Below are 25846 nucleotides of genomic sequence, written 5' to 3'. Positions count from 1 at the left end.
TATGGACCAAAAGTATTTTTATTTATCTTACTAATAACAAAGAGTCATTATTGTATACAACTAGGGTGTGTTAGTTTGAGTGTAGTTAGCACCTCCCTTCCCTTTGTCCAGTTGGCAGGATTCAGCGTTTTTTGTTTTATCTAATTAAATTTAGAATTTAGATTAAATTATTTTTTTTAGGTACTAACATACATAGACTGTATAAAGAAGTGGACTAAGTGAGTGTGACATCACTCATAACATTTGGCTCCACCCAAATGAAGCTCAAATGAAGCTAGCGGTTATGAATATGATTTTTTAAATGGACAAAATAGGAAATAAAATCACCAGGATCATGTAGAGCAGGATACTACAAACATTTTAAGACCAGAATGATGAGGCTCACAGTATCAGTAATAGAGAGTGGGGCCACAATATTCCAGTGTAAGTCAATGGGAGTCAGGGTCAGTAGGAGTCAGAAGCGCCCGCATGCAAACTCCCTATTTGGAACACAGCGGCTAGCATGTTAGCAATAACATTTATATATACAGTGTATGCCAGGGATCTCCAACCTTTTGCGTCTGGTCAGCTATGTTTACAAAATGAAAATGTCAGAGAGCCACTCATTTTAGTGGTTGCAATTGAGTCAATATAAGAGGGCAAGCCCTAGATGTTGTACAGTTGGATATAAAACATTAAACTATATCCATTTATCTGTGCACAAAGTTCAAAATAACACATTTACAGTGGTAAATAATCAAATTTGTGTTTTTAATTACTGTATGTATAATTCAGAACTCCTTTGGCGAGCTACTTGTAAGGGAGTGGAGAGCTACTGGTAGCTCCCGAGCTACAAGTTAGAGACCCCTGGTTTAGGTTAACATATCATAAATGGAAAGTTATGACTGTATCTTTGGTTCTATGAATTACTACTGACCACCAGAAGGCTGAATGATTCTTTGGAATGAAATAAAACATTAGACATTTCTTAATGTATTATTTATTACCAAATTTTCTTATATTTTCTCATGTATATGAGAAAGTATATTACTTTTGCTATACATTGCAAAGGTACTTTGCTCACTTCTTTAACAGCTTCGTGTGTGTTTGTGTGTATCCTCTGCAGTGAACCAGAGGATAATCACCACAGAGCTGAGTGACCTCCAGAGCACCGTCCAGGACATCAGAGCGGCCTGTGTCAAACTGCCCCCCACCCCCGAGGACAAGTTCTCCTCTGTCATGAGCGTATGTAACGCAGCAGTTATGTACATTAATGATGGAAAGAGCACTGAAAATGTGTACTCGAGTCAATTTCTTCTCACTCACCTCCCCATTGTGTTCCCATAGAGCTTCCTGGAGAACAGCCATCCATCCATCCAGTCCCTTGAGTCCCTCCAGAGCAGAGCCATGGAGGAGTTTGCCAAAGTGGTATCGTATTTCGGAGAGGACAGCAAGACCACCAGCACCGAGAGCTTCTTTGGCATCTTCGCCGACTTCATCTCCAAGTTTGAGGTCAGACAGAGGTTTTATGCTCTTAAATAGTTAGCGGCACTGGCGTAATGTGGTATTGTGAGGGTTGAGAAATAAAAGTGTGGATGGGGTGGTATGATCTGATGTTGAGTTCAAAATGTGTATTGAGTGTGAAATAAAAAAAAAAAGTTTTGATCATAAACAAACTCCTATCACTGAAAAAAAAACTCCACCAAAATGTGTTTATTTTGAGGGCTACACTCTTTATGTACATTTCCAAATTCAACAGCACACACAGCCCAAACCTATAAAGTCTTTACAAAAATAATGACACATCAGTGACATTTTCTTGTATTTACAGAGAGCGCTAACAGAGACCCAGAGCCCCGAAAACCCCAGAAGCCCCCGTCTCTCCTCACCTCTGGCCTGGTAGAAGAGAAACATCTGCTCTCATAAAACCAAAGTGCCAACAACCCACAGAGACAGTCAACACGGTCCAGAACCACTGAACCCACCACACACAGAGCCAGAACCAGGAACTGAAGCAGGAACCAACTCGACACACAAGAAGTCTAGCATATTAGCTGTGGTTATTATTATCATACGACTATTATGTAAAGTTTCTATTTTCTATTAAATTCTATGTCTATGTAAAGAATGGTGACGTGAATCGATGCTGCCAGGAGTGTAGTTTAGTGTTTACATTGGGCTTGTAACACTGGTGCTGTCACTGCCATCGGAACATGTGAAGAATTGATAGAAATGATAGGTTTAAAATAAGCTGAGATATATTTGAACATTTTGGAAACAGAAATCGATTAACAAAGGTGAGATTTTGGCAAAAGAAAATCTAGCTAGCTATTTTTGCTTTATAATATGTCAAGAGAAGTCTACTCTAAGTTAATTACGTTGCAAATTTTGGTGTAATTCCAAATACCAGACCAAAATATTGACTGTGATTTCTGATTTCTAAAACTAATTTCGACTGGCAATTGTTAACTGGACTGATTTTTATGTTAATTCCATCTCTTTTTTTCTTCTGTTTGAAAATAGTCCAAATTAATTTTCACAGAATCCCATAATAAAACAGCTTTGCTCATTTGATTTGACAGTACATCGGACTGCACCGACGCATCAGAAAAGGAAGATAAATCTGAGAGGTGTGAGGAATAGAGAATCCTTTGTGACAGCTAGCGTCCTGCTTTGTTGACTAACACGTTAAAGGCTACACTATCCGTCGCTGGCAAAGAGGCGTTAATAGTCTGCACTTTGTCCCGTAATACTTCTCGAGTGTTCTTAAAGCAGGTGGGCGGCCCGCGGTGAGTGAGGAGCGCACGTACTCTCCATAGGACTTCTGTACATGGATATTTCCTGCTTCTCCGGTCGCCATGGTGATCTCATGACTCATTCCAAGTGTCTCCGTAGCCGTGTTGTATTTGAAGACTGTAACACTGACAGCTGGCTATGCACTGCTCATTGTTTATGTAATATATTGTATCAAGATTATTATTATTTTTTTTGCCATTGTTTGAGGATGACATAATTATGTATTGTTCATTTTGCACAGCTATAGTGAAGCTTGCAAGGGCAGTGAGGTGACTACAGTGTTCCTATTATTTTGTCCAACTCTCTGCATGTTGGTGCAAGTTACAGTGTTAACGTGTGCAGCTAGTAGCATTTCTATTTCTCCTATGTTATGAATGAAATCTGTTAGTCTAGTTAGGTTTATTTATTGCCCCTTTTATAACTGTTTTATATATGTTTATTTCCTATTTACGTCTCCCTTATTTGTGCTGGTTTATTTCAGGTTTGGGTCAAATGCACTGAATTTATGTTTTGAATCTATAAACGTGCTTGTAAAATTAACATGTCTGCTAATGATTTTTTTCTGTTTATGCAGTGTATCTTAAAGGACCATATTATGCCATTTTCTGATCTCTCTCATATTGTTGTTTCCTCATCACAAACATACCTATGTTCTGTTTGATTTATGTTACTTGTTTAACACACAAATCCTGCATATTTAGGCAGTGTTCCACCTTATGATGTAGTAATACAGGAAGTGCACCACTGTGTTTTTAATCTCCATATACATTCAACAGAATAATTTGGATGATTTCAGCCTTGCCAATCTACTGAACTAAAGGACAGCTTTGGTGATGTAGACTGAGTGTTGTAGTTAAGACTGCATTAATGGAGACCAAGGCTTGTCCGAGACCATAGGGTCCTGAGGCCAGGACAAGACCAAGACAACGAGACAAAACGGAGATCACAGCCCACTGAGACCAAATCAAGACCATCTTTGTAATTTTTGACATTTATTTGTATTTTACAGTTATTTTAGCATATATCTCAATGTTTTTATAAATCCAACTCGTTTTTTCTGATAAATGTTAATCTAAGATTAAAATAAGAGTTTCCATACCTTTTTGGACCCTCACCCACAGTTTGAGAACCCCTTCTTTAAGCCAACTTCCACTAGCACTTCATAGAAAACTGTGAATAAAGTGGGTGGGATTTTTAAACCTGTTTTTTCAAGTTCCTAACTGGAGTTATATTATCTTACTGGTTTTGCGGTGATATTTAGAAGTCTGCACATTAACGCACGTCGTGACAAACGCAAAGGCATTTGTGCACTTTTATTAGGCAAACTTCAACCACATGTCACTGTAGGCCTGCTCTGTGCTGTAGGCCTGCTCTGTGCTGTAGGCCTGCTCTGTGCTGTAGGCCTGCTCTGTGCTGTAGGCTGCTCTGCTGTAGGCCTGCTCTGTGCTGTAGACCTGCTCTGGGCTGTAGACCTGCTCTGTGCTGTACGCCTGCTTTGTGCCAGCACTTTAACATACATTTGGATTAGCCCTTCTAATCAGCGCGCAATACACGGGGAGGAGCATCGTGCTGACGTGAGGTGGACGCACAGGTACGATGTTTTTAAAAGTTGAACCAGCCGTGTGATCATAGACTGTATATATATAATGCCTGTGATACACGCTGGGACACGAGCGTGCGTGCGCCCAGAGAGCTACTCATTTTAGCGGCCGCAAGAAACTGAGAAACAAGAAGAGCTATGGTGTGCTTTTGACGGGGTACAGTTAGATACCTGTTAAACATAAACCATTATCCATTTATCCATATTATATTATTAGTGCACATGTTAGGCAACAAAATGACACAGTGGTAATTCATCAGATTTTAGTTATTAATTCAGAAATCTCCAACTGATAGATCGGGAGCTACCAGTTGGAGACCCCTGTTGTAGACACACAAAAAAAGATCCGTGTGTGCAGACTTTTGCGTTAAAGCTGGCCTCTGTCTTTTGCTTAAGGTTATGTAATATGGCATAGTTTCATGGTTTTATTCTGAAGTGCATGTTATGTTGGAATACTTTGAGTTGCCTTCCTCCCTTTACAATACGCTCGGTCATGTTTTGATCAAGTGGTGGAAATGCTCAATTTTGTTACATAAGTAAAAGTAAAGATACCTGACCAAAATAAATAAAAATAAAATAAAGTAAAAATAAAAGTAGCTTATCACATGAAAAAGGTACTAGGTAAAAGTATTAAAGGACTTGTTACTTAAAGAGTAAAAAGTAAAAGTAAAACTCCTAACTAATTAAGCTGTGGTTCGCTGGAGAGGAGAACCGTGGTGAAGTTAGTTTTACGTTAGACGTTCGATATTCAGTTACGCATCAACAGCGGAGATGTTCATTGGCTGTGCCCCGCTTGCTCGATCACGGTGCGGGGAGCTGTACACCAAAGCTCCGCTGAGTCCGCGGGTTAGGGACCGTCAATAAATTACCAGTGCATTGAATGGAGTCTGCTAAAATATATATATAAAGAAATAAAAAAGGGATTTATAAAAAAAAAAAAAAAAGGGTTTTATGAAACATTTGTTATTTTTATGTATTTTGAGAGTTAATTAGTTAATGCATTTTTTTCAATATCTTCCAGGTCAATTAATCTAAAAACACCAAACCAAGTTATTATAGTAGTCTTACTCCTCCGGTATCACGCACACATTTTGGTTTTCCAAATTAACCCTTTGTGGAATTTTTAGGATTTTTTTCCCTTGAAAATCTGTGATTTTTTTCAATAGCTTCTAAGGTAGATGACCTACCAACTCCAAACCAAGTTATTATAGTAGTCCTACTCCTCAGGTATCACGCACACCTTTTGGTTTTCCAAATTAACCCTTTATGGAATTTTTTGGAATTTTTAATCTTGAAAATCTGTGATTTTTTTCAATAGCTTCTAAGGCAGATGACCTACCAACTCCAAACCAAGTTATTATAGTAGTCCTACTCCTCAGGTATCACGCACACCTTTTGGTTTTCCAAATTAACCCTTTATGGAATTTTTTGGAATTTTTAATCTTGAAAATCTGTGATTTTTTTCAATAGCTTCTAAGGTAGATGACCTACCAACTCCAAACCAAGTTATTATAGTAGTCCAACAAGGTTTGTTTTTCCATAAATGTATTTTATTGGGTTCTTTATTCAGACCAAGAGTTTGTTTTCATACCTGACAGTTTAGACTGTTCACTAGCGGTCTTCTTCAGAGCGGTCATGTAATGTTGCTGTGACATGTCCAGTCAGCTGATTTAAACTGTCATGTATGAAAACAAACTCCTGGTCTGAAAAAAGAATCTAATAAAATACATTTATGGAAAAACAAACCTTGTTGGACTGGTTAGCTGTAGAGTTTGTGAACTAATGATAAAAATTTATCTTTTTTTAGTCTTTGATACAAACACACATTGTGTGATGTGTGCACGAAAGAAAGCACCAAAATGTCCTGGTCGGTGTCCTGCAGGTTGGGTGAGAATCATTTATTACAGCTTACATAACAAAAGCCTTATAGTAAGGACAATACAGCACATTGTTACTTTTTTTTTTGTTCCTAATGACAGATCCAGTGTGATGATTGCGATTGCTGGTTCCACGGAGAGTGTGTGGGGATGTGTCGGACGGACATAATAAGAGCAAAAGACGTCCCATGGAAATGTGTTGTCTGTGACTGAGGAGATGTTGATACATACTAACGCGCTGTCTGAGGCGATCCCAGTGGCACTACATGTAATTCTGTTTACCGTATTTTTCGGACTATAAGTCACTCCAGAGTATAAGTCGCACCAGCCAAAAAATGCCTAATGCAGAAGAAAAAACATATAAGTCGCACAGAACTATAAGTATGCACTATTTGGGGGAAATTTATTCTATAAAATCAGAAACCGACATTTCATCTTGAAAGGCAAGTTATAGTAATTACAAAAGAATAGAGAACAGCAGGCTGAATGGGTGTCTGCTATGTTAACATAACATAACAGTTCGTCTGATAACTAAGTAGGGACAGTGTGAAAATGACCTGAATGTTTGTTGATGTTATGATTATCATTTCTTCAGAGTAAAAAAAAGGAAGAAAAAAAAGCTTGAACATGTCTGTTTTATCTATGAAAGAAATCTCTAAAAATCTCACAAAGCGTTAATTCGGAAAAACCAAAAGGTGTAAGTTGGTTTGGAGTTGGTAGGTCATCTGCTTTAGAAGCTACTGAAAAAAAATCACAGATTTCCAAGGAAAAAAATTCCTAAAAATCCCATACAGGGTTAAATTGGAAAACTAAATGGTGTGCGTGATACCTGAGGAGTAGGACTACTATAATAACTTGGCTTGGAGTTGGTAGGTCATCTACCTTAGAAGCTATTGAAAAAAATCACAGATTTTCAAGGAAAAAAATTCCTAAAAATTCCATAAAGGGTTAATTTGGAAAACCAAAAGGTGTGCGTGATACCTGAGGAGTAGGACTACTATAATAACTTGGTTTGGAGTTGGTAGGTCATCTACCTTAGAAGTTATTGAAAAAAAATCACAGATTTTCAAGATTAAAAATTCCTAAAAATTCCACAAAGGGTTAATTTGGAAAACCAAAAGGTGTGTGTGATACCTGAGGAGTAGGACTACTATAATAACTTGGTTTGGAGTTGGTAGGTCATCTACCTTAGAAGCTATTGAAAAAAATCAAGATTTTCAAGATTAAAATTCCTAAAAATTCCACAAAGGGTTAATTTGGAAAACCAAAAGGTGTGCGTGATACCTGAGGTGTAGGACTACTATAATAACTTGGTTTGGAGTTGGTAGGTCATCTACCTTAGAAGCTATTGAAAAAAATCACAGATTTTCAAGGAAAAAAATTCCTAAAAATTCCACAAAGGGTTAATTTGGAAAACCAAAATGTGCGTGATACCGGAGGAGTAAGACTACTATAATAACTTGGTTTGGTGTTTTTAGATTAATTGACCTGGAAGATATTGAAAAAATGCATTAACTAATTAACTCTCAAAATACATAAAAATAACAAGTTTCATAAAACCCTTTTTTATTTTATTTTTTTTATAAATCCCTTTTTTATTTCTTTATATATATATTTTAGCAGACTCCATTCAATGCACTGGTAATTTATTGACGGTCCCTAACCCGCGGACTCAGCGGAGCTTTGGTGTACAGCTCCCCGCACCGTGATCGAGCAAGCGGGGCACAGCCAATGAACATCTCCGCTGTTGATGCGTAACTGAATATCGAACGTCTAACGTAAAACTAACTTCACCACGGTGTTGAGATGTGGTCCTGCTCCTGAATCTCATAAGACAACAGAACAGAAGACAAATAAATAGAATACATTTTGTTGTCCACCATGAATGCACTTAAAAATAAGTTGTGTGTAGAACAGTGCATTGCTCACGTTTTGGTGTTTAAGAAAATGGTTCAGGTTTCCCTTTAGGGCCTTGTGATCACTGTTGTGTAGCGTTACTGTGTTGATAAAGGATGCCATGTGCTGCTCGGACAGAGCACAAACTGTGTGAACGCTGCTGTTCAGCAGAAGTGTGGGAAGGAGGCTAAAAAGTGTCAACATCCACTTAGGTACTGGTGTTAACCAGTTTTGGAATAAAGGCTGAATTGGGGTGCAGGGTCTCTCTGGTCAGTCTGATCAGTGCTGAATTGAATAACTAGCAAACTTGGCTTCTTGTACTATGTACAGTATAGTCATAGAACGTTTAGGCTAGTACAGTACTGTACAGTACAGTAGCCAATTATGACGTAAATTAAGTTGTAAATATTGTAGCTGCTTCACCTTAAGTTCATGCTCATGTTAAGATAGCTCATGTTAAGATAGCTCAATAAAACCACAATACTACATTGCAATTTTCAGGAATTTGTTGGACATCCTAATAAAGTGTTAAATTCAGCTAGCTCATTCGTTTTAAAGTTTTCTGTTCACACATTTGGTAATTCTGTCAGTTCGTCCACTGACCGCTAAGATGATGCAAATGAAAAGCAGACAAAAAACTCGTTTTATTAAACTTTTATTAAACTCAGTGGATAATTCTGACATAACATTCAGACATGACAAAGCATTCCAGGAGCATAAACAACAGTGACGGTAAAACAAGGTGCTGGTGGAACCTGGGACATGTCTTGCTAGCCTACCTGAGGCTATGTAATATAATGTTATTATCATAGACCATTGAGTACCCTCTCTCTCATACAAACAGACCACTGGTGTGTGGCTCCGTTTGCAATGTGAGGATTCACAGTTTCAGTGTTGGTCCCTGGGCTGTTGCTTGGGGATACAGGGGACATCAGAGGCGTTGGTGGACAGGTGCAGGTTGGTGGACAGCACACAGGTCGACGTGGAGGCGCATGGAGCATACAGGCCATGATGCTTTGTCTCTTGAGCTGGACACACAACACACAAGGTGGGTCTCGACAGTCCCACCTCAGGACCTCAGCAATCCTCCTGAAAGATAACACTGGACCTGTACCTGTCCATTGGTGAACCTGTCTCAGGAGATAAAGGATTGTTCTCTGTTCATCCTTGGAGATTTTACACCCCACCCTGACACTGATGTATGTATTTCATGCTTAACCACCTTCATAACCACCTTGTTTACTCACTTTTAAAATGATCTGCCAGTGAGACTATATAGAACAGAACTCACTGAACAGAACTCACTGACTGTGTCTGGGAGAGTGTGATGTCCTGGAGTGAATGAATTGAATGATGATTTTGATTGAAGGATAATGTTTTTTAAGATGCTGACAGAACTGGGTGTGAATTGTTATGATGCTCTGGACATTATAAAGACATTCTCTTTGTTTGTTTGTTTTTATGAACTATAACATCAACCTGCCCAGGGACTATAGGTGGAAATTAGCACCGGTGCTACAACCTAGTACAATGCATCTCTCTTTTTTAAGGTTAATGTATATTGTGCACTGTCCCTGCCTATTAAATAAACCAACTAAACTAAGCTATGCACAAGCACAAGTCATTCAGTCTCCTGCTCAAGCCCTCCTGTGTGCCCTGACTGAACAGTCAGGGAGAAGTTTTGACAGGAGGGGGCTTCTGTCACATCAGAACATCAGACAAAACCAGAGTGTCCGGAGTGCAGCAGAGGTTTGAGTATGTCCACTTGGTGACCAGATGTCCCTATTTACCCTGTTTGATTTAGAAAATCTGGTCACTCTATTGTCCTACAGCTCAAGCTTCACTGCAGGTCGTTGTTCTGAAAAACACTGGAATGCCTGTCTAATAACACAATACTACCAAAACTTGTATGAATGAAACAAAACACAACTCCAGGTATGATTCTGATGAGGAAACAACATTATAACATGACATAAAGCTCACATCCATTCTATGTAATATAGGAGAACCTTTACTGGAGACAATGTACAGACTCCCAGTTGCACATTATGTTTTGTCTTGTAATTAATAACAGATAGCAGTTGTGTTTAATGAGGCAGCAGGAGTGAACGCTCACTCTCCTCACTCTCCTCTCTCTCCACACTCAGTCAAAATAATCACACTTATTTACCGAGCACTGCAGTGGCACAGTGGTTAGAGCAGTGCCTAAGTAGTTTATCTATTTTGATTGTGCATTGAATAGACAGAATGTTTATAGTAAATAGTAAGACAAATCCAGCGTGTCCCTTTAATTCAATTAACAATGTTTTTTTATTAAACAGACCTCCTTGTCAAAGCCTGATCTCGTCAGATCTCATCACGTCTCGGAAGCTAAGCAGGTCTGCCCTGTTTAGTACTTGGATGGAACACTGCTTGGAATATCAGGTGCCACAGTGGGGCGCCAGTGGCAAAAAACTGTTTGTGTCTTGTGCAAGACACCTCAGCTACATTACCTAGACTGAATGGATGTGTCTGTTAGTATGTTGAAGGCAGTGAGTTTGGGTAAACTATAGAATGAAACACTTAAAGGTACCATCCATACGTTTGTTAGATTTTTTTTCACCAGTGGACGGTAGAACCCCTCACCTGACAGCAGTTACTGGTGATATGTGAGCACAGCAGGGGTGGGTCAGCTAGTTTAATTACAAATAATAGCTTCAAAACATTCAAAATGTAACACATTAAATGCATTGTTTTTTGGGATTTTTTTATGTTTTTTTTTTTTATTAAACCCTTTGCATTTTAGAAAGAAGTCACGGAACAATGTTATACAGTATAGTCTTTATTTTCTTTGGAAAAGGAATATAACCAAGCATCCATATGACATGTTTTATTCTTGTTTGCGCTCACATACAGCATACATACAAAAGCACAGAGCTTGCAGCATTTCACTTTAATGGCATTTGTTCATTTTGAAGAGTCTCGACAAACCAAGCTCTCTTTACAAGGGAATAAGGCCTCTAGGTACAGGAACTACCATATAAAGAAGGGAGTTATAATTAATGCTCAATTTCTCTTCAATTTCAGTTCATTAGTACCATATAAGGACATGTACTGGAACCTGAACTCTGCCTTGTATCTGAAGCTACAAAGAAATTACACCATTGACCTGTCATAGTCTATGTGCACGTCACTACTGAGGCACAGACATGGCCTCAGCTCAGCGCGAAAGACTCAACTGAAAATGTCTAAATAAAGAAAAGTGTTGCAGAGTGGGACCAGCTCTTAAGTGCATCATCAGTGTCCAGGTCATCACTACATTCACTCACACAGGGCCCTTTGACCAAATACTGACTTTATTTTTCCTTAGGCTGGATAAACCCTGCAACTCAGAACAAGTCCATTTTAAATACACATGAATCTCCTTCCCTGAAAACATAAGCAACACTGTTTCTGAGCTTACAGTAAAGTCTATTAAGGCATGATTTACAATTAAAGGTCCTATATTACACCAAAATGGATTCTTGTGAGCTCTAAGGCATATTATAATGTTGTTACCTCATTGAAAACATACCCAGTTGTGTTTTGTTTCATTCATACATGTTTGAGTAATTTGTTATTATTAGTTGGTCTACATCTCTAAAGCTCAAAATGCTCTGTTCTGCTTTGTGATGTCATGAAGTGATAGTTTTCAAATTAACAGCTACCTTTTACCCTCTACAATAGAGATTGGTAAATCCAAATCATCCAAATGATTCTAGTGAATGTGTATGGACATTAAAAACACAGTGGAGCAATTCCTGTATTACCACATGACATAATAAGGTGGAGCAGAGTGTTTTGTGCTTGAGAGATGAACCCAGCCTAAATATGCAGGGTTTGTATGTTAAACGTGTGAATGAAACAATACACACCTCCACGTCTATTACTGATGAGGAAACAACAGTATAACATAGATCAGAAAATAGTGCAATATAGGCCTTTAAGCACTGCATTTTTAATTATGTCAAGCCACAGGGAATGTCTTTTCTTTGATAAATAAATACAACAGAAAGAAAGAAAGAGATTTTTTTTTAAACATACAAAATGAAAAGTGTTGGAGACGACCGGATACCTGCAGTCACCAGCGACACGTGAAATCATTTGGTTTGACAAGTTCACCTTTTATCCCACATTATGAAGTTAAATTATTTTTTGTTCTTAAGGCCTTTGAAAATGCAGAAAAACATAAAATACAACCACAATGTCCCAAGTTTTTTTTTTTTTTTGTAATTTTCGGCATGATTGTCAAGGACTGTTTCTTGGCCATTTTTGTCCAGTTGGTAGTGTGTAGTTAAAGAGGGGGTATTTTACTTCTATGGCATATTAACTGTTAACACATAACATCTTTAGATCACCATGTTACCTTTTATCATTTGAAAATGCTATATTTGCTGAAAACAACATGTTAACATGTTTTATAAATTTCACTCCTCCCCTCCCTTTGCTCTCTGCACTAAGTCACTCCCACTTCGGAGTGCTCTCCCATTACAATCAGTGTGCATCCTGCTAAAGAAACTACTGCACATGACATCAGGTTTGTCAGGTTGTTGTGTATAGTTCTGTATCATGCTTTTGTATATTTATGGTGAATTGTGTGAAAGCATGAAGGACACAGGCTTGTGGGCTGACCACTGCAGAGAATCTTACAGCTAACCGCAAGCAGGGGTTAAACACGGCCCAGGAGAGATCGCTAAATTACTGAAACAAGCATGGATGACATGTAAAATCAATGTAATAATATTGTAAAAAGCTACAATTTTTTGCGTAATACCCCCTCTTTAAGTTGTGTAGTTGAGTAGCTGTAACTAGACTATGAATAAATGTACGTATGGTGTAGGTAATATTTTGATATGCGTTCGTGGAAATTACGGACTATACGCAAGTTAGAATTTTGTGGTTAAATTGAACAGTTGAGAGGAGCAGCAGAGGTGAGTTGTGTGAAGAAGGTAGTGGACAAAATGGCAGATGACAGGTGGAGGAGGAGACAGGTGCGTTGTGGTTAAAGCACAGTGCTCTCGGTGTCCAGTTCACAGTCTCTTAGCGACAGCGAGGGGGGCGGAGCCGACGGGTCGCCCAAGTCCGGGACAAAGACTCGACTCAGGCCTTTGAAGGACAGTGCAGGGTCTAGAATAGAATAAAGGAGGATTTTAGAGGTACTCTTATTATTACAAACACCTACTATAAGTACTTATTTTATGCACTGCTCGGGCATATGACTGCACCTATATTTGTCTTGTTAGAATTGATGTAAAGTTAATTACCCATCTTTCCTCTTATGAAGTTATACATTTCGTGTAGATTTTGCAAAATGTAATACAAAATGTACTTTTATAGTGGTATTTTCTTATCTATATATACACATTTGATTACATTTCTTTTAAAAAATGACAGTGAGGAACAGTCCTATAAAATTAAATCTCCCAATATCAACCAAAAAACAAAAAACTGCAACTGAAAAGTGAAAAAGCAATGAAAATGCTATGACAGTGATGAACAGCAAGAGGCACTGTTTTCCCAGACACTACAGAACACTCAAGCTTCAAGCTGCAGCAGAGAAAGGGAAATGTGAAGAGGAAGCATTAGAGCAGCTCTAAACTGCTGTATCACTACTGTATCATTTCAGACATCCATCCAGGCATTATTTTAAAACAGGATTATACACCTGTTCTTTGATGTGTCCTAGACATAGAGGACACACGTGAGGGGATTTCTCAGTAGCATACTTTTACTACTACTTTAACTACTTCACATGTTGTATTTTACTAGTAGGTAATCGCTACTTCTTGTATTTTTGTTCTTTTCTTTTCAACTTTTTCTCCATAAACTGTCACTTAACTGATGTGAACCTTTGACACATATTTGCCACAGGTACTATCCCACCAAATAATAACATCTGCATGGAGACAAGCTTTTCCTCAACAGAAAAGTTACATAGTACACATTTAAATTCTTATTTTTAAGTAAATAGTAACTTAAATATGATGGCAGACTACAGTAAAAGATAGAGTAAGAAGCGGAGGAGCAAGCAGAAAGTGTGGATTAGGACAAACCTGAGACTAGAGCCTCTTTAATCTGTGGAGGTTATAAAGCACAGACTGTTAGATTACTGTTAGAAAGCATGCCGCCATCAGAACGGTCACATGCAACACGGTCAGGAGGAGGGGGCGGAGCTTACCCATGACTTTGTAGGCGGAGGCGCAGATCCCGTTGGCGTCGGCGGGTACTCCTGAGGTGCTCTGGGGCTGTGGGGGCGGGGGCACGGTGGGCCTGTTCCTGGGCCTCGGCACTGGTCTGGGGCGGGGCAGGGAGCCGGTTGAGGGGGTGGAGGGAGCAGAGGCGTCCTGGGTGGATGTTGGTGGTGGAGGGGAGTCCGGAGGGCTGGGGGTGTCCGGTGGTGAAGCCTCGGTGCTGGGCTGGTCGGGTGTGGCAGCGGGGGCGAGGGTGGGGCTGGTGGACTGTGTGGGGGGTTCGGGTGGAGGGTGGCTGGGTGCCTGGAGGGGGGTTGGTTGTTGGAGTGGCGTCGCGGGGTTGCGTTGGGCTGGGAAGAGGAAGGGGAGGGGCTAGGTGATGTGGGGGAGTGGCCGGATTGGGGGCGGCTGCTGGAGCTCGTGGATTGGGTGGGGCCTGAAGGTGGGGGGCGGGGCTTGAGGAGGCACAAGGCTGGCTGGGGGGAGGGTTGGTGGGTTTGGGAGGAGCGGGCGCCTGCTTCTTGGTACCTGAAAAATTTGAGTTGAGTTTTGAGTTTAAAACCACAATGTTATCTTCTCACTGGCTATAAATGCTTTAAAAGGGCTGTACTAGACTGTAAGGGGACATAGCTAACACATTAGCTGTAACCGTCCAAACTGTAACTGCAGCTTTAAGGCTCGTCATTTTAAACTTAAAATGGTCCTAGTAATGCGCTGTCCGTAACCAAGGTCACTCCAACTGGCATTAGCAACAGGTTGACTGAGAGCCTCATTGCAAAGCACCCACCCACTTTCAAACAGCTAAGTGAGCGGAAGTGGGTATGTATCTTCAACAGCCTCCCTCCTAATTAGATCTTTGTTTTTGTGCTCAGAATTCCAAATCTGGTTGCAGATTAGTCTCTATAACTTATCTTAGATGAGCTACATTTGGTTGCACTATGCGTCATATCACATTCACTTAGTCTACTTCTACTGCAGTCTATGGGCAGCAGCCAATTTTTTTCCCTGTAACTGAGTAAAATTTGTCTTGTCACTGTGCAACTATATTGTACAAAGAGCACTTTAAAGCCAAAACAAGATTGGTGTGTGGTGTTTGCATCCAATTATGAACATTTTTATTGTCTATGAACAGGGAAGTAATGCTGGTGCGCTGTTGGCATGCTAGTTGTTGTTAGCATTATTGTGAAAGATGTGTGACTGCTTATAAACACATCATGGCAAATAATTACTATGCTTGGAATGTTTTTAGATGGCTTTTTTTTTTTTTTTTCAAATTTTTTTTGACAGTAAAAATCTGGCACAGTGCCTTTTAAAAACTGATCTAAATAATAAATCCAACTCTAAATGACTGTAGTAATGTCTTGTGATGTTGTGCAGTGATTGTTGAGCTGCCGTACCTCTGCGTATCATGTGTGGGCTGGGTCCCGTGGGTCCGGCCCCGGGTGTCCCTCCTCTGTCAGAGCCTCGGTCAGAGCTTCTGTCAGAGCCGTTCCTCTGCAGTGTGGTCTCGCGCTGCTTGGGGTTACTACACAAGAGAAGAACAAGAATCCTTTTCACTTTCAGCACATTTTACAAGTAAACATTGCCCTGAATGTGGCCTGGTGCTCCTCAGATCGAAAGTGTGAGTGCAGTTAAGATCAGATTCAGCAGAAATGGCCTCGAGTGACTCATGTGAGGATACAGTCTGTGCACTACACACAAGAATGACTCTAACAGTGATGTGCACACTGATGGGAAGTATATACTTGAATACACTGAATACAATGAAAATAAATAAATAGCAGTAAAATCCAGAAAACCCATTATGAATAATTCTATTTATGTAGTTACTCTTTCATTTGGTGGTATTCAGAAAGCAGTTCAATCAAAAGAATACATAATGGTATGTAACCAAGCAGTTTAGGCTTCACACTGCGTGACATTACTTTGAAAACAAAAAGATGGGGCAAAGGAGCTGAGGAAAGGCCTCAGACTGGAGCTGAAGAACACTGTATTGTTCAGGGGACACACATCGTCTACAGCATAGACTGTATATATCTCTGTATACAGTCTATGGTCTACAGAGCTGTGAGCTGTGGGCGCTGGTGGAAGAAGCACTAACCTCATTGGGACATGAACTAGGACTGTACAATATATCACAATCTGACTGAACTGGAAATTTGAATTGGTGCCATTTCCAAATAGAATGTCGACTACACACAACAAAATATCCTGTCTATTTAGAGGGAAGAATGGGTTTTTTTATATTAGTTTAGCAATTAATAGTTTGGATATCACTGCTCTTGCATGGATGTTTTTAATGAATGAAATCCTGATGTTAAAACATAATTTTCAAATTTAATCACAATTGCAATAACTGTAATAATTAGATCTTTTTACCAAAATTGTGCAACCCTAACAAAACCACTGTGACAGGAGCAGTGACAGGAGCCATAAGCAGACCTCTTACCTGAGCTCCTCTGTGTGCTGTGCAAGGAGCTGCTGAGCTGCAGCCAGAGCAGCCAGGCTCTGGGCCAGGCTTTGCTGGGAGTCGGGACCCGGGGCCCCCGTGTGCGGAGGGGATGGCTGCTCCCCCTGTCCCTGACCCTGACCCTGTCCCCCCGGCTCCACAGGGGGCAGGGGGGGCTGGAAGGCAGGGGACATGTGCTGCTTTCTACCTATGGTGTTACTGGCTCTACGCAGCGTGTGCTCCGAGTGCTTGGGAGGGCTACAGCAGGAGCAGAGCAGACACACACAGAGAGACAGAGGACACCAGCAGTGATTAGAACGTGATCAGACCCGCCACCAGAATCACCAGAGCAAGTCAAACAGGAGGAGGCATGGGATTATCAGCAAGCTCTTTTCTATTGCTATTGTACAATTACATGTTCTTAAAATGTATTTATTTTCATCCATCATCCAGGTAGGATACAAAGCAAAAGAAAAAAATTTATTCTTTGACAAGAAATGTTAATTTAGTTGTCATTTAATAAAGACTAAAATAACCCAAAATGTGTTCAATTCTAATTATTTTTTGTTAAACTCTACAAAAATGTTAAAGTATATTTTTATTTAACCATGATAAATTGTATTGCATTGCTTCATGGGACATGTCCAGACGTGTTCTCAGGGTGGTGAGTTTGTTTATGGTCTAGTTTTAGGCTCTGGGATTGAGAAGTGGAACCGGGATTCATTCATTTAGGTTTAGTTTTTATTATTTGATAAAAAATCTACTTTTAATCATACTTTTAATTACATTTAGTTTAGTTATGATTACTTTTTAAATTTAGTTTTAGTCAGCAAAAATATGAAAACTACAATGAGCCAAAAATATTAAATTAACAATTTTGTGAAATCTAAATGTTTAATGTTATAACCAGATACTCCAATGCCTCCTTTGAAAGCAAAATCACCTCAGTAGTTTTCTAGATCAGTAGTAAGCACAGGAATAGGAATAGTAAAGAGCAGTTTCTAGACAACAGGAGGGAGGGGCTCTCACTTGTCTTTGCGTGCAGCATCATTCTCTGGTCCCACCATGCTCACGGGCCTCTTCCTCTCGATGGTTCCACTCTCATACTCCAAGTGGTTGTTGTGGTTGGACGCAGGGGTGGGCATCGCAAACATGCCAGATACATTAAACTCCACATCTGTGAAGAGGAGACACAGAAACAAATAGAATAGTCTCAGTCAACATTTAAATGTGGAATAGTAATGAAGATGTATCATGTTTTTTCAGGTAATTGGTATTAAACTATAACATAAGTAAATTATTATACATTTTGTTCATTGTAAAACATAATATTGAGATAAAATGGGTCCAGTGACTTTCTGTTCACAACTTTTTATTGTTGAAAAATGGCTAAAGGACATTTTTCCTCCTCCTCCCGGAGGGGCGGGAGGAAGTGTCCAGGGTGAAGGAAGTCTGGGAGTCTCTGGTTAGACTGCTGCCCCTGTGACCTGGCCCCAGATAAGTGGAAGAAAATGGATGGATGGACATTTTTGAACCCTGCACATGAACAATTACCAGTAAGTATGGAGCAGTGGGTGGAGACAAGGTGTACGTGAAAATTGAAATTTTTTGAGCATACAGGCCTCAAAATGCAGGAAATTTCAGGATTATATGTAAACAAACAAACATGTATGAATCAAGCAAAAAACAACTTTGGGCAAGCTAATGATGAAAGAATGCCATTATAACATGATTAAAGGTATTATGCAAATACTACTTTTTGGAGCCTTCCACCATGTTATAATGTTGTTCCCTAATCACAAACATGCCTGAAGAGGTTTTAAATGTCATCTATGTATGCTTGAGTAATCTCTCCAGAGCCCTATTTGACAGTTAGCAGTACAATTCTGTCCAATGCTCAGCCCACAAGCCTAGGTCGTCCATGTGTGGGGAACAAAGGACGACTCAGAGCATCAAATACAATAGTTAAACTTGTTAATATATTGTTTTCCGTGAATATATCGTTTTCAAGACAATAAAAGGTAACATTGTGATCTACGCATATTATGTGTTAGCAATTAATAGCCAAAGTGTAATACCCTCTCTTTAAAGCCCCCAAAAATTTTGCACAAGATGTCCCCTTTAATCTATGTATATCGATGCAATTTTTCATTCCGTGTTTCCAATAGAGAACCATTTAAACTGTTGCCGTAATGTGTAGCCCAAACAAAAGAGCAGATTTGATGACTAAATTGAGACAGATGTTACCGCTGAACAAGCAGTTACACATGTTTGGCGAGACCAGAACAAAGAGATGGCAACACATCAAGTCTAGACAGATGCTCTCATTCAGTGTTCAAAAATAAGCCCATATGTCCATTCATTCTACAGGATTTTCCCACAGAGGAGTTCTGTGTGTTTCTGGTGTGGATTTGACGAGCAGAGATAAGATTTGGAGATTAGGCGGATGTTGTTGAGGTGAGCAGGGACGTACCCTCTGGGAAGAACCAGTCTGCGTGCAGGATGATGGGCTCCACGATGGCCACCACGTGCACAGAGGTAGCAGCAGCCATCTCAGCCAAGGTCCTGTGTGAACCAACAATGTGATAACGTTATAAGATGTTAATGATGTATAGGGACGTGCAAAAATATCTAAATATCACATTGTTTAATTTGAATATACTGTATCATATCATGAGCTGCTGTATTGATTTTACTGTCAAGACTATTTTTTGGTCTTATTTCAATACATTATTTTGTGACAACTACGATTTTGTTGGTTGTTTAGAGGAAGAAAACTTATTTATACAATACTTTTGACATATCCACTGTTTTGATTATTAAAATTGGTATTTCATATTTCTTTGTTTTTTACTGAATCGTATTGAATCAAAAATGCACTGTACAGTGGTTCCCTGTTTATAGTGGGGGTTATGTTCTAAAAATAACCTGCCATTGGTGAAATCCGCAAAGTAGTCAACTTAATATTTTACAATTATTCTATCTGTTTTAAGGTTGTAAAACCCCTCATACTTTTCTCAGAGAGGACAGTTAACCCTTTTTGCACCCGAGAGACCCGCACCCGAGCGATACAGAACCGCACCCGCGCATTAACTCGAGATTATATCAAACTTTTGTGCTGCATATGCCACGGATTGAACCAAGACTAAACCAGGACTAACCCAGGACTGATTCCAGGACTGAAACAGGAGGACTAAACCAGGACTGAACTAGGACTAAAATGGGATTAAAACAGGAGTAAACCAGAACTGAAACAGGACTCACTGTCGGGATGGGCTTGGAGGTGACCGCAGGAGAAAGAACCGGCTCATAACCCTGCTTTGGTGTTCTCTCTCTTAAGTCCAAGATTAGTCCTGGTTTAGTCCTGACCCACCCGTGTGTAATCACTACCCGCCCGCATACCCGACTGTAAAATTCCAAAACGTTAAACCCGCCGGTTTCAACAACTATTTGCGGATGCCCGACCCAGTGCAGGACTCTGCCACAGCCGCGTAACTTCTACCTTCCTTCAGCATATCCAAAAGTCCAACTTTTTGTGAAATGGTTACATCTTCCTTTGCCTTTTGAGTGCGACCGCAGGAGCCTTTGTGGTTGAAGGACGTTTCGTCGACATTGTGGGTTTTGGCGAGGAAAAAACTTGCAAACATACAGCACTTCAGAATCACACTGCTAGAGATCGAACAATTATGTAAATTTGGCAGCTGAACGCATCTGTACTGTACAGGAGGCTCGAAGGAGATTGATTGACAGTGGTCTGCAGTCTCTTTATCCAATCAGGGCACAGAGGGAGGAACACAGTGCGCATTCATATGTAAAAAAGGCATCAACGAAACAGCGAGACCGCAAAAAGTGAACCGATATATAGCGAGGGACGACTGTACCAGGTTCTGTATCGTATAGTAGCCTGTGTATTGAAGTATATATCGAATTGGTAACTTCTTAATGATACCCATCCCTAGTGATGTAGATTAAGTATGTGGTGTTACCACCATGTTGTTCATTATGGTAATGTTGCTTATTAGTGGTAATGCTAATTAGTATTCATAATTTGCAATATCTGGTGGTTAGTTATACATGCTAACCACTATCTAATTAAAAAGACAAGTAGCTTATACATCTCTTTCTGTTTTCTAACTATGCTCTGATATTTTTTAGTCAATTGGTTGTCCAGTTGCCAAATAAACCTTTATTTTAATTATTCATAATTGGTGGCATTAAGTAGCTGGATAACATGCCTTACAATCCATCTTGCTGTTATAATTATCATATGATTCTTATTACACTGTGTGATTCTTACCCTTCTGTTTTAGCCCAGAGCAGGTTGGGTCCCAGGACAATAGCGATGTTACTAGCATTCATCTTGTTGACTTCACTGTCTTGGGCCAACTTTGCAAGAAATTTCACTAAATACCTGTGAGGGAATAACACATATATCCACACTGTACTGTTACCACCATCCACTTTTGGTTGCCATGGTTACTAAAAATACATAAGCAAGCCAAGTCTAACCTAAAGTTGGTTTTGTTGTTCTTTGGTAGCTTGTCGCACACAACCCACAGCGCCTGTAGCCTTTTGTCTGGATCAGACACACTGAAAAAATACATAACAAATCTTTAGTACCTTATCCACTTATTCACATGTCTACGTTATACCGGGCATGTCTGTGTTTCTTGCCTGGACGCCTGGATCCAGTCGTCATAGAGCTGGTATGTCATTAGCGGCTCTGGCAGTTCCCGCAGGTAGGATTTCAGTGCTCCTAAAACACAGGAATCACACACACGCGCTTGACGTTTTCCAGCCACGCTACTGTTTCATGGAAAATACAAGCAAGGGTTCATTTGTGCTGAAAGGAGGCAGCCTTTAGGAGCCAAAACAGGAATTCTGATACTTCCTTCAATCACAGAGGCATCATGAAACCTTTTCTATTTTGATTTGGTGTAAAATTCAGTTCAGTTAAATTTCTATCTTCATTTAAATGTATTGAATAAACATGTTATGCAGTTGAAAGATGTCTCACTTCCCCCATTTTTCTATTTTGGTGATTTCCACAAATGTATTTCACTTTTTGTTTGCTCCACATAGATGTTATTACATTGCCTATGCTTTTCCACAGTATGGCATTAAACTTATCTCCATGGACTAAAGGAGTTAACACAACCAGGATAGGTTCCTGGACAGATCTATGGAAAGGTGTCCTTGCATGTTTTTAAGATACAATGCCATACTGTGGAGCATAACCATTACCATCACAAACAATAATATCACCATGAAACAAGCAGATGGAAGACCAAATGCACTTTTAATATATAAATACATTATGATATGGTACAAATAATTTATAAAGAATGATTGGGGTACTGATACTTTGCAGTGCCATCATGCTGGGGGTGTTCTACAGGTATCTTTATTGTAAAATGGTTTCATGGAGACACACACATTACCAAACATTGTAAAAGGCGAGTGACTCACTGAAAAACTGTTGGCTAGTTTATGACTGTAATTTTAAGAGAGGCTTGCTTAACAGCACAAATCAGATCACCTGCTGTAGTTCCAGCTAAGTCAGTTTTTACTGGTCAGATTGTGTTAAAAATAAAACGTCAGTATTGGAGATAACTTAGGACTTTAGATGATGTATGCTGGGACACTTCATCCAAACGATACTCTGATCAAGAGTGAAGATGGACACCAACACGGATGTGAGGTGCTTTAAAGTGTAGATTAAAGTGTAGCTTCAGATTAAAATGTAACTTGAGCAACAGAGCTTCAGACAGAGTAGTGTCTACAGTTAGCTTCACACACCCAGGGAATGTTGATAACATCAGCTGCAAAGCATCAATTAATAAAGTAATAAAGTAATTACTAAGCTTGAATCATTCTTGACAAACTATTTGTTCATGAAGTTTTTGTTGATGCTTTATTTAGGCCATTATAAGTGTACTTATTATTTTTGCTTACATAAAAGAAAAACACTGTACTTCATAGTGGTAAATATTGTGTTGTCGTACCAGCTACAGCGTGCGGATCTGAATAAAACTCCTCTAGTTGCGACGTGGAGCAGTCCAGCGCCGCCTTTAGCTTCTTTAGCTTTGACGCCCCAGCTGCGATTCTGAACAGACCCTGTACAGACAACAGACAGCAAATAATCAACAAAAACTACAAAAAAGTACAACTATTCAAATGTACCCTCACCCTCTCACACATGTACTCATTACAGATAAACACTGTATCAAATGGCTAAGACATAAACTAGGCCAGCTGCGCATAATGAACCCTTTGCTTTGACCCATAATGAACCCTTTGCTTTGACGCACAATGCAGAATACAAGTTCCCCACACACATGCGCGTTCTATGTTGCAAACACGCTCTGATTAATGACCAGGAGACAAGTTTGCTCTATTGTGTTCAGGGTGGGACGAGACTGCAGAAGTATAAATCTTGAGAGGAGCTGACAGACACAAAAGTGCTTCCCGTTTACATTAGGTCTGACTTCAGATGTGAATAAACAACAGGCAGTTATGTCACTGACCGGTGGAGCTGTGGTCACAAGCAGAAACATGTGACTATAAAGGGTGACCGCAGCATTTCCCACAGCCAGGGTAAGGCAAGGGTTAAAGGTCCTTTATTATGCAAAATTGACTCTTGTGAGCTTTAAGTTATTTTAGAATGTTATTACCTCCTCAAAAACATACCGGGAGTAGTGTTTTGTTTCATTTACACATGTTTGAGTAACCCTGCATTATTAGTATATCTACTCCAAAGCTCAAAATGTTCTTTTCCACCTTGTGATGTCATGAAGAGGTAGTTTACAAGTTAACAGCTACCTTTTACCTTTAGCAGCAAAGATTGGCAATCCAAGGGCTGAAATTTTCAAAATCAATCTAGTACTGAGTTTAAAAACACGTAGAGCAGTTCCTGTATTACAACATGACATCAAAAGGTCGAGTGTTTTCTGTTTGAGAGAAAAACTTAGCCTAAATATGCCAAGTTTGTGTGTTAGGAAGAAATTAGGATAACTTTTGTTCAGAATTTATAAAAGAATTTCGAAATGACCGTGCAAAATACAGTAAAAGCATCTAACTTTTGATAGGATTCTGTTCAAAGTTCACAGTTTAAATACATTCAGGAGATTTGACAAAAAGATGCAAATAGGAACTGACAAATACAAGAGTTTGTGAAGAAAACTATGGTTACTCAAAAATTGCAGCCTTCGTGATTTGCTAATTACATCCATTCAAATTAGGAAATTGATTTGATACACTAAGCAAACAACCTACATCTACATTTCCTATTTATTTTAGAATTACTTTATCACTCTAAAATAATAACTGGGTCACACAAATGGATTTTATAGCTCTGTTTCTACATTATAACCCAGAACAAACTAATCATGTTTCCTGGTTGTTTAACAGTCTTAATACACCATTCCATACACCATCACTGTTTCTATTCTTTGCTTTATAATTTGAGATTAAGATTCAGTAATTTCAAGGATATGGCTCTGTCTTTTAAATCAAGAGATCTCCATCCAATCAACAGTTTGTCCTTAAAAGCATGTGGTTTGGAGGAGTATTCAGTAAGAAATGTGACCACCATATATGTCTGTATTGTTTAAGTTTAGGAAGTTAGTATTGAAAGTATTAAAAGTATTAATTTTATACAGTCTCACAACAAATAAAATCTAAAAATAGTAATCAATAAGAGGGTTCCATTAGGTTCATAGTATAGTGCTTCTTCTCACCTCCTCCTTCATGCCAGTCTCCAGCAGCATCATGACACAGGCCTCTATGGGCAGAGCGATCTCCCTGCTGCTCCTCTTCAGGTGCTCCTCCAGCCCTGTGCCAAACGCCGGCTTCTCCGTCCAAGAGTCTGAACACAGCCACAGCACATCTTTATGAAAAACAGCTGCTTCTATGAACTCTCTTTCCGTTTTTCCTTAACTGTTAACTGATAACTAGACTTGGAACTGGTTAAAGGTGCCCTGTAACCTTTTCTGCTCGGGGGTGCGCCATCTGCTTGTCTCCACGGAGATGTGATTGTTTTCTGTAACATATACATATATATCCCAGTATTGATTGTTTCAGTGATGCAGGAGCTCATTGGTCATCTATCATTTGCAAACAAGCTAAGGGAATTCCCTCTTCCAGATTAACAGTTTAGTGCTTCACTTCTGCAGATATCTGTACTATTTTTCCTTTCTTTTTTCCTTGTAAGGAGCCATACTTGTTTTTTTTTGTTTTTTTTATACGGAGGCACCACACATGTCCCTGGTTGGCTAGTCCACCTGTCAATTCTGAACTCCAGTAGAACTCCAGACTCATTCTTTGTTAAGTATTGAAGAAGTGTGCATTCTGGATCTAGGCAACAGCATGGCACAATCTATCTATGAAAGCATGGAGTCCTACTTACTTTAGTGGCATCTGCATGGGGATCAGTCTAGTTTACCATACTGTGGAGCATTCCAGAAAAAGCCATAACATCCAAATGGAGTTAAGTAGGTGGCGTGCTCATCACCAGAAAACTTACATTGTGCATCTTTAAATGCTCATTTCTGGGTCAAAAACTAAGACACGGGCTGGTTTTAGTCATCATTTGCTCTACTGGGAGCTCTAAAACGAATACTAACCATATGTTTCTGTTGCATCTTGGGTGAACATATTTGCTGGAGGGACTGTGTGAATGGGAGAGAGGGCACAAGCCAGGTGGGGGAGAAAGAGAGAGAGAGAGAGAGAGAGAGAGGAGGGGGCATGTATGGAGTTTGTGAGTCATCTCCACATGCTGATAAACCAAACCCGACTGCAATAGACCACATGTTAGCGCAGAAAAAATACTCGCCGAACAAAATACCGCAGGAAGATGGCAGGACAAATAAATGAGGGAAAAAATGATTGGAGCCAAGACAAAGGACTATTCTTTAATATGAACCGCACCACAGCAGCCCAATGCCTACCAAAACAAACCAGGGTGATGTAACTACAGGAGTCTGCTTAGTAAAATCAAACTCCTGGAACTAGCGCTTACACTTCAGGGACTAACAGGAAA

At 39.6% G+C, this 25846-nt stretch overlaps 2 protein-coding genes across 2 annotated transcripts in view; one reads left to right on the top strand and one right to left on the bottom strand.

Moving 5' to 3' along the window:
- The window catches only part of grid2ipb (glutamate receptor, ionotropic, delta 2 (Grid2) interacting protein, b), a 47040-nt gene extending 43775 nt beyond the window's left edge, over nt 1–3265 (top strand). The window contains 3 exon segments of the mRNA XM_055150255.1: nt 1106–1224; nt 1327–1491; nt 1811–3265. Coding sequence (XP_055006230.1) covers nt 1106–1224; nt 1327–1491; nt 1811–1882 — 356 coding nt within the window. The 3' untranslated portion in view covers nt 1883–3265.
- A 7688-nt stretch (nt 3266–10953) lies between these two features.
- Nucleotides 10954–25846, bottom strand: part of arhgap17a (Rho GTPase activating protein 17a) — a 42114-nt gene continuing 27221 nt past the window's right edge. The window contains 13 exon segments of the mRNA XM_055150047.1: nt 10954–13293; nt 14345–14665; nt 14668–14814; nt 14817–14885; nt 15755–15882; nt 16807–17064; nt 17836–17983; nt 19280–19371; nt 21104–21217; nt 21316–21396; nt 21481–21562; nt 22812–22923; nt 24546–24673. Coding sequence (XP_055006022.1) covers nt 13169–13293; nt 14345–14665; nt 14668–14814; nt 14817–14885; nt 15755–15882; nt 16807–17064; nt 17836–17983; nt 19280–19371; nt 21104–21217; nt 21316–21396; nt 21481–21562; nt 22812–22923; nt 24546–24673 — 1805 coding nt within the window. The 3' untranslated portion in view covers nt 10954–13168.

The sequence above is a fragment of the Boleophthalmus pectinirostris genome, unplaced genomic scaffold (genome assembly GCF_026225935.1).
Source record: "Boleophthalmus pectinirostris isolate CB_2022bp ecotype Guang Dong unplaced genomic scaffold, ASM2622593v1 HiC_scaffold_14, whole genome shotgun sequence".
NCBI lineage: Eukaryota > Metazoa > Chordata > Actinopteri > Gobiiformes > Gobiidae > Boleophthalmus > Boleophthalmus pectinirostris.
Note: the sequence above shows the minus strand (reverse complement) of the source record. Positions and strands in the feature narration are given on the sequence as shown.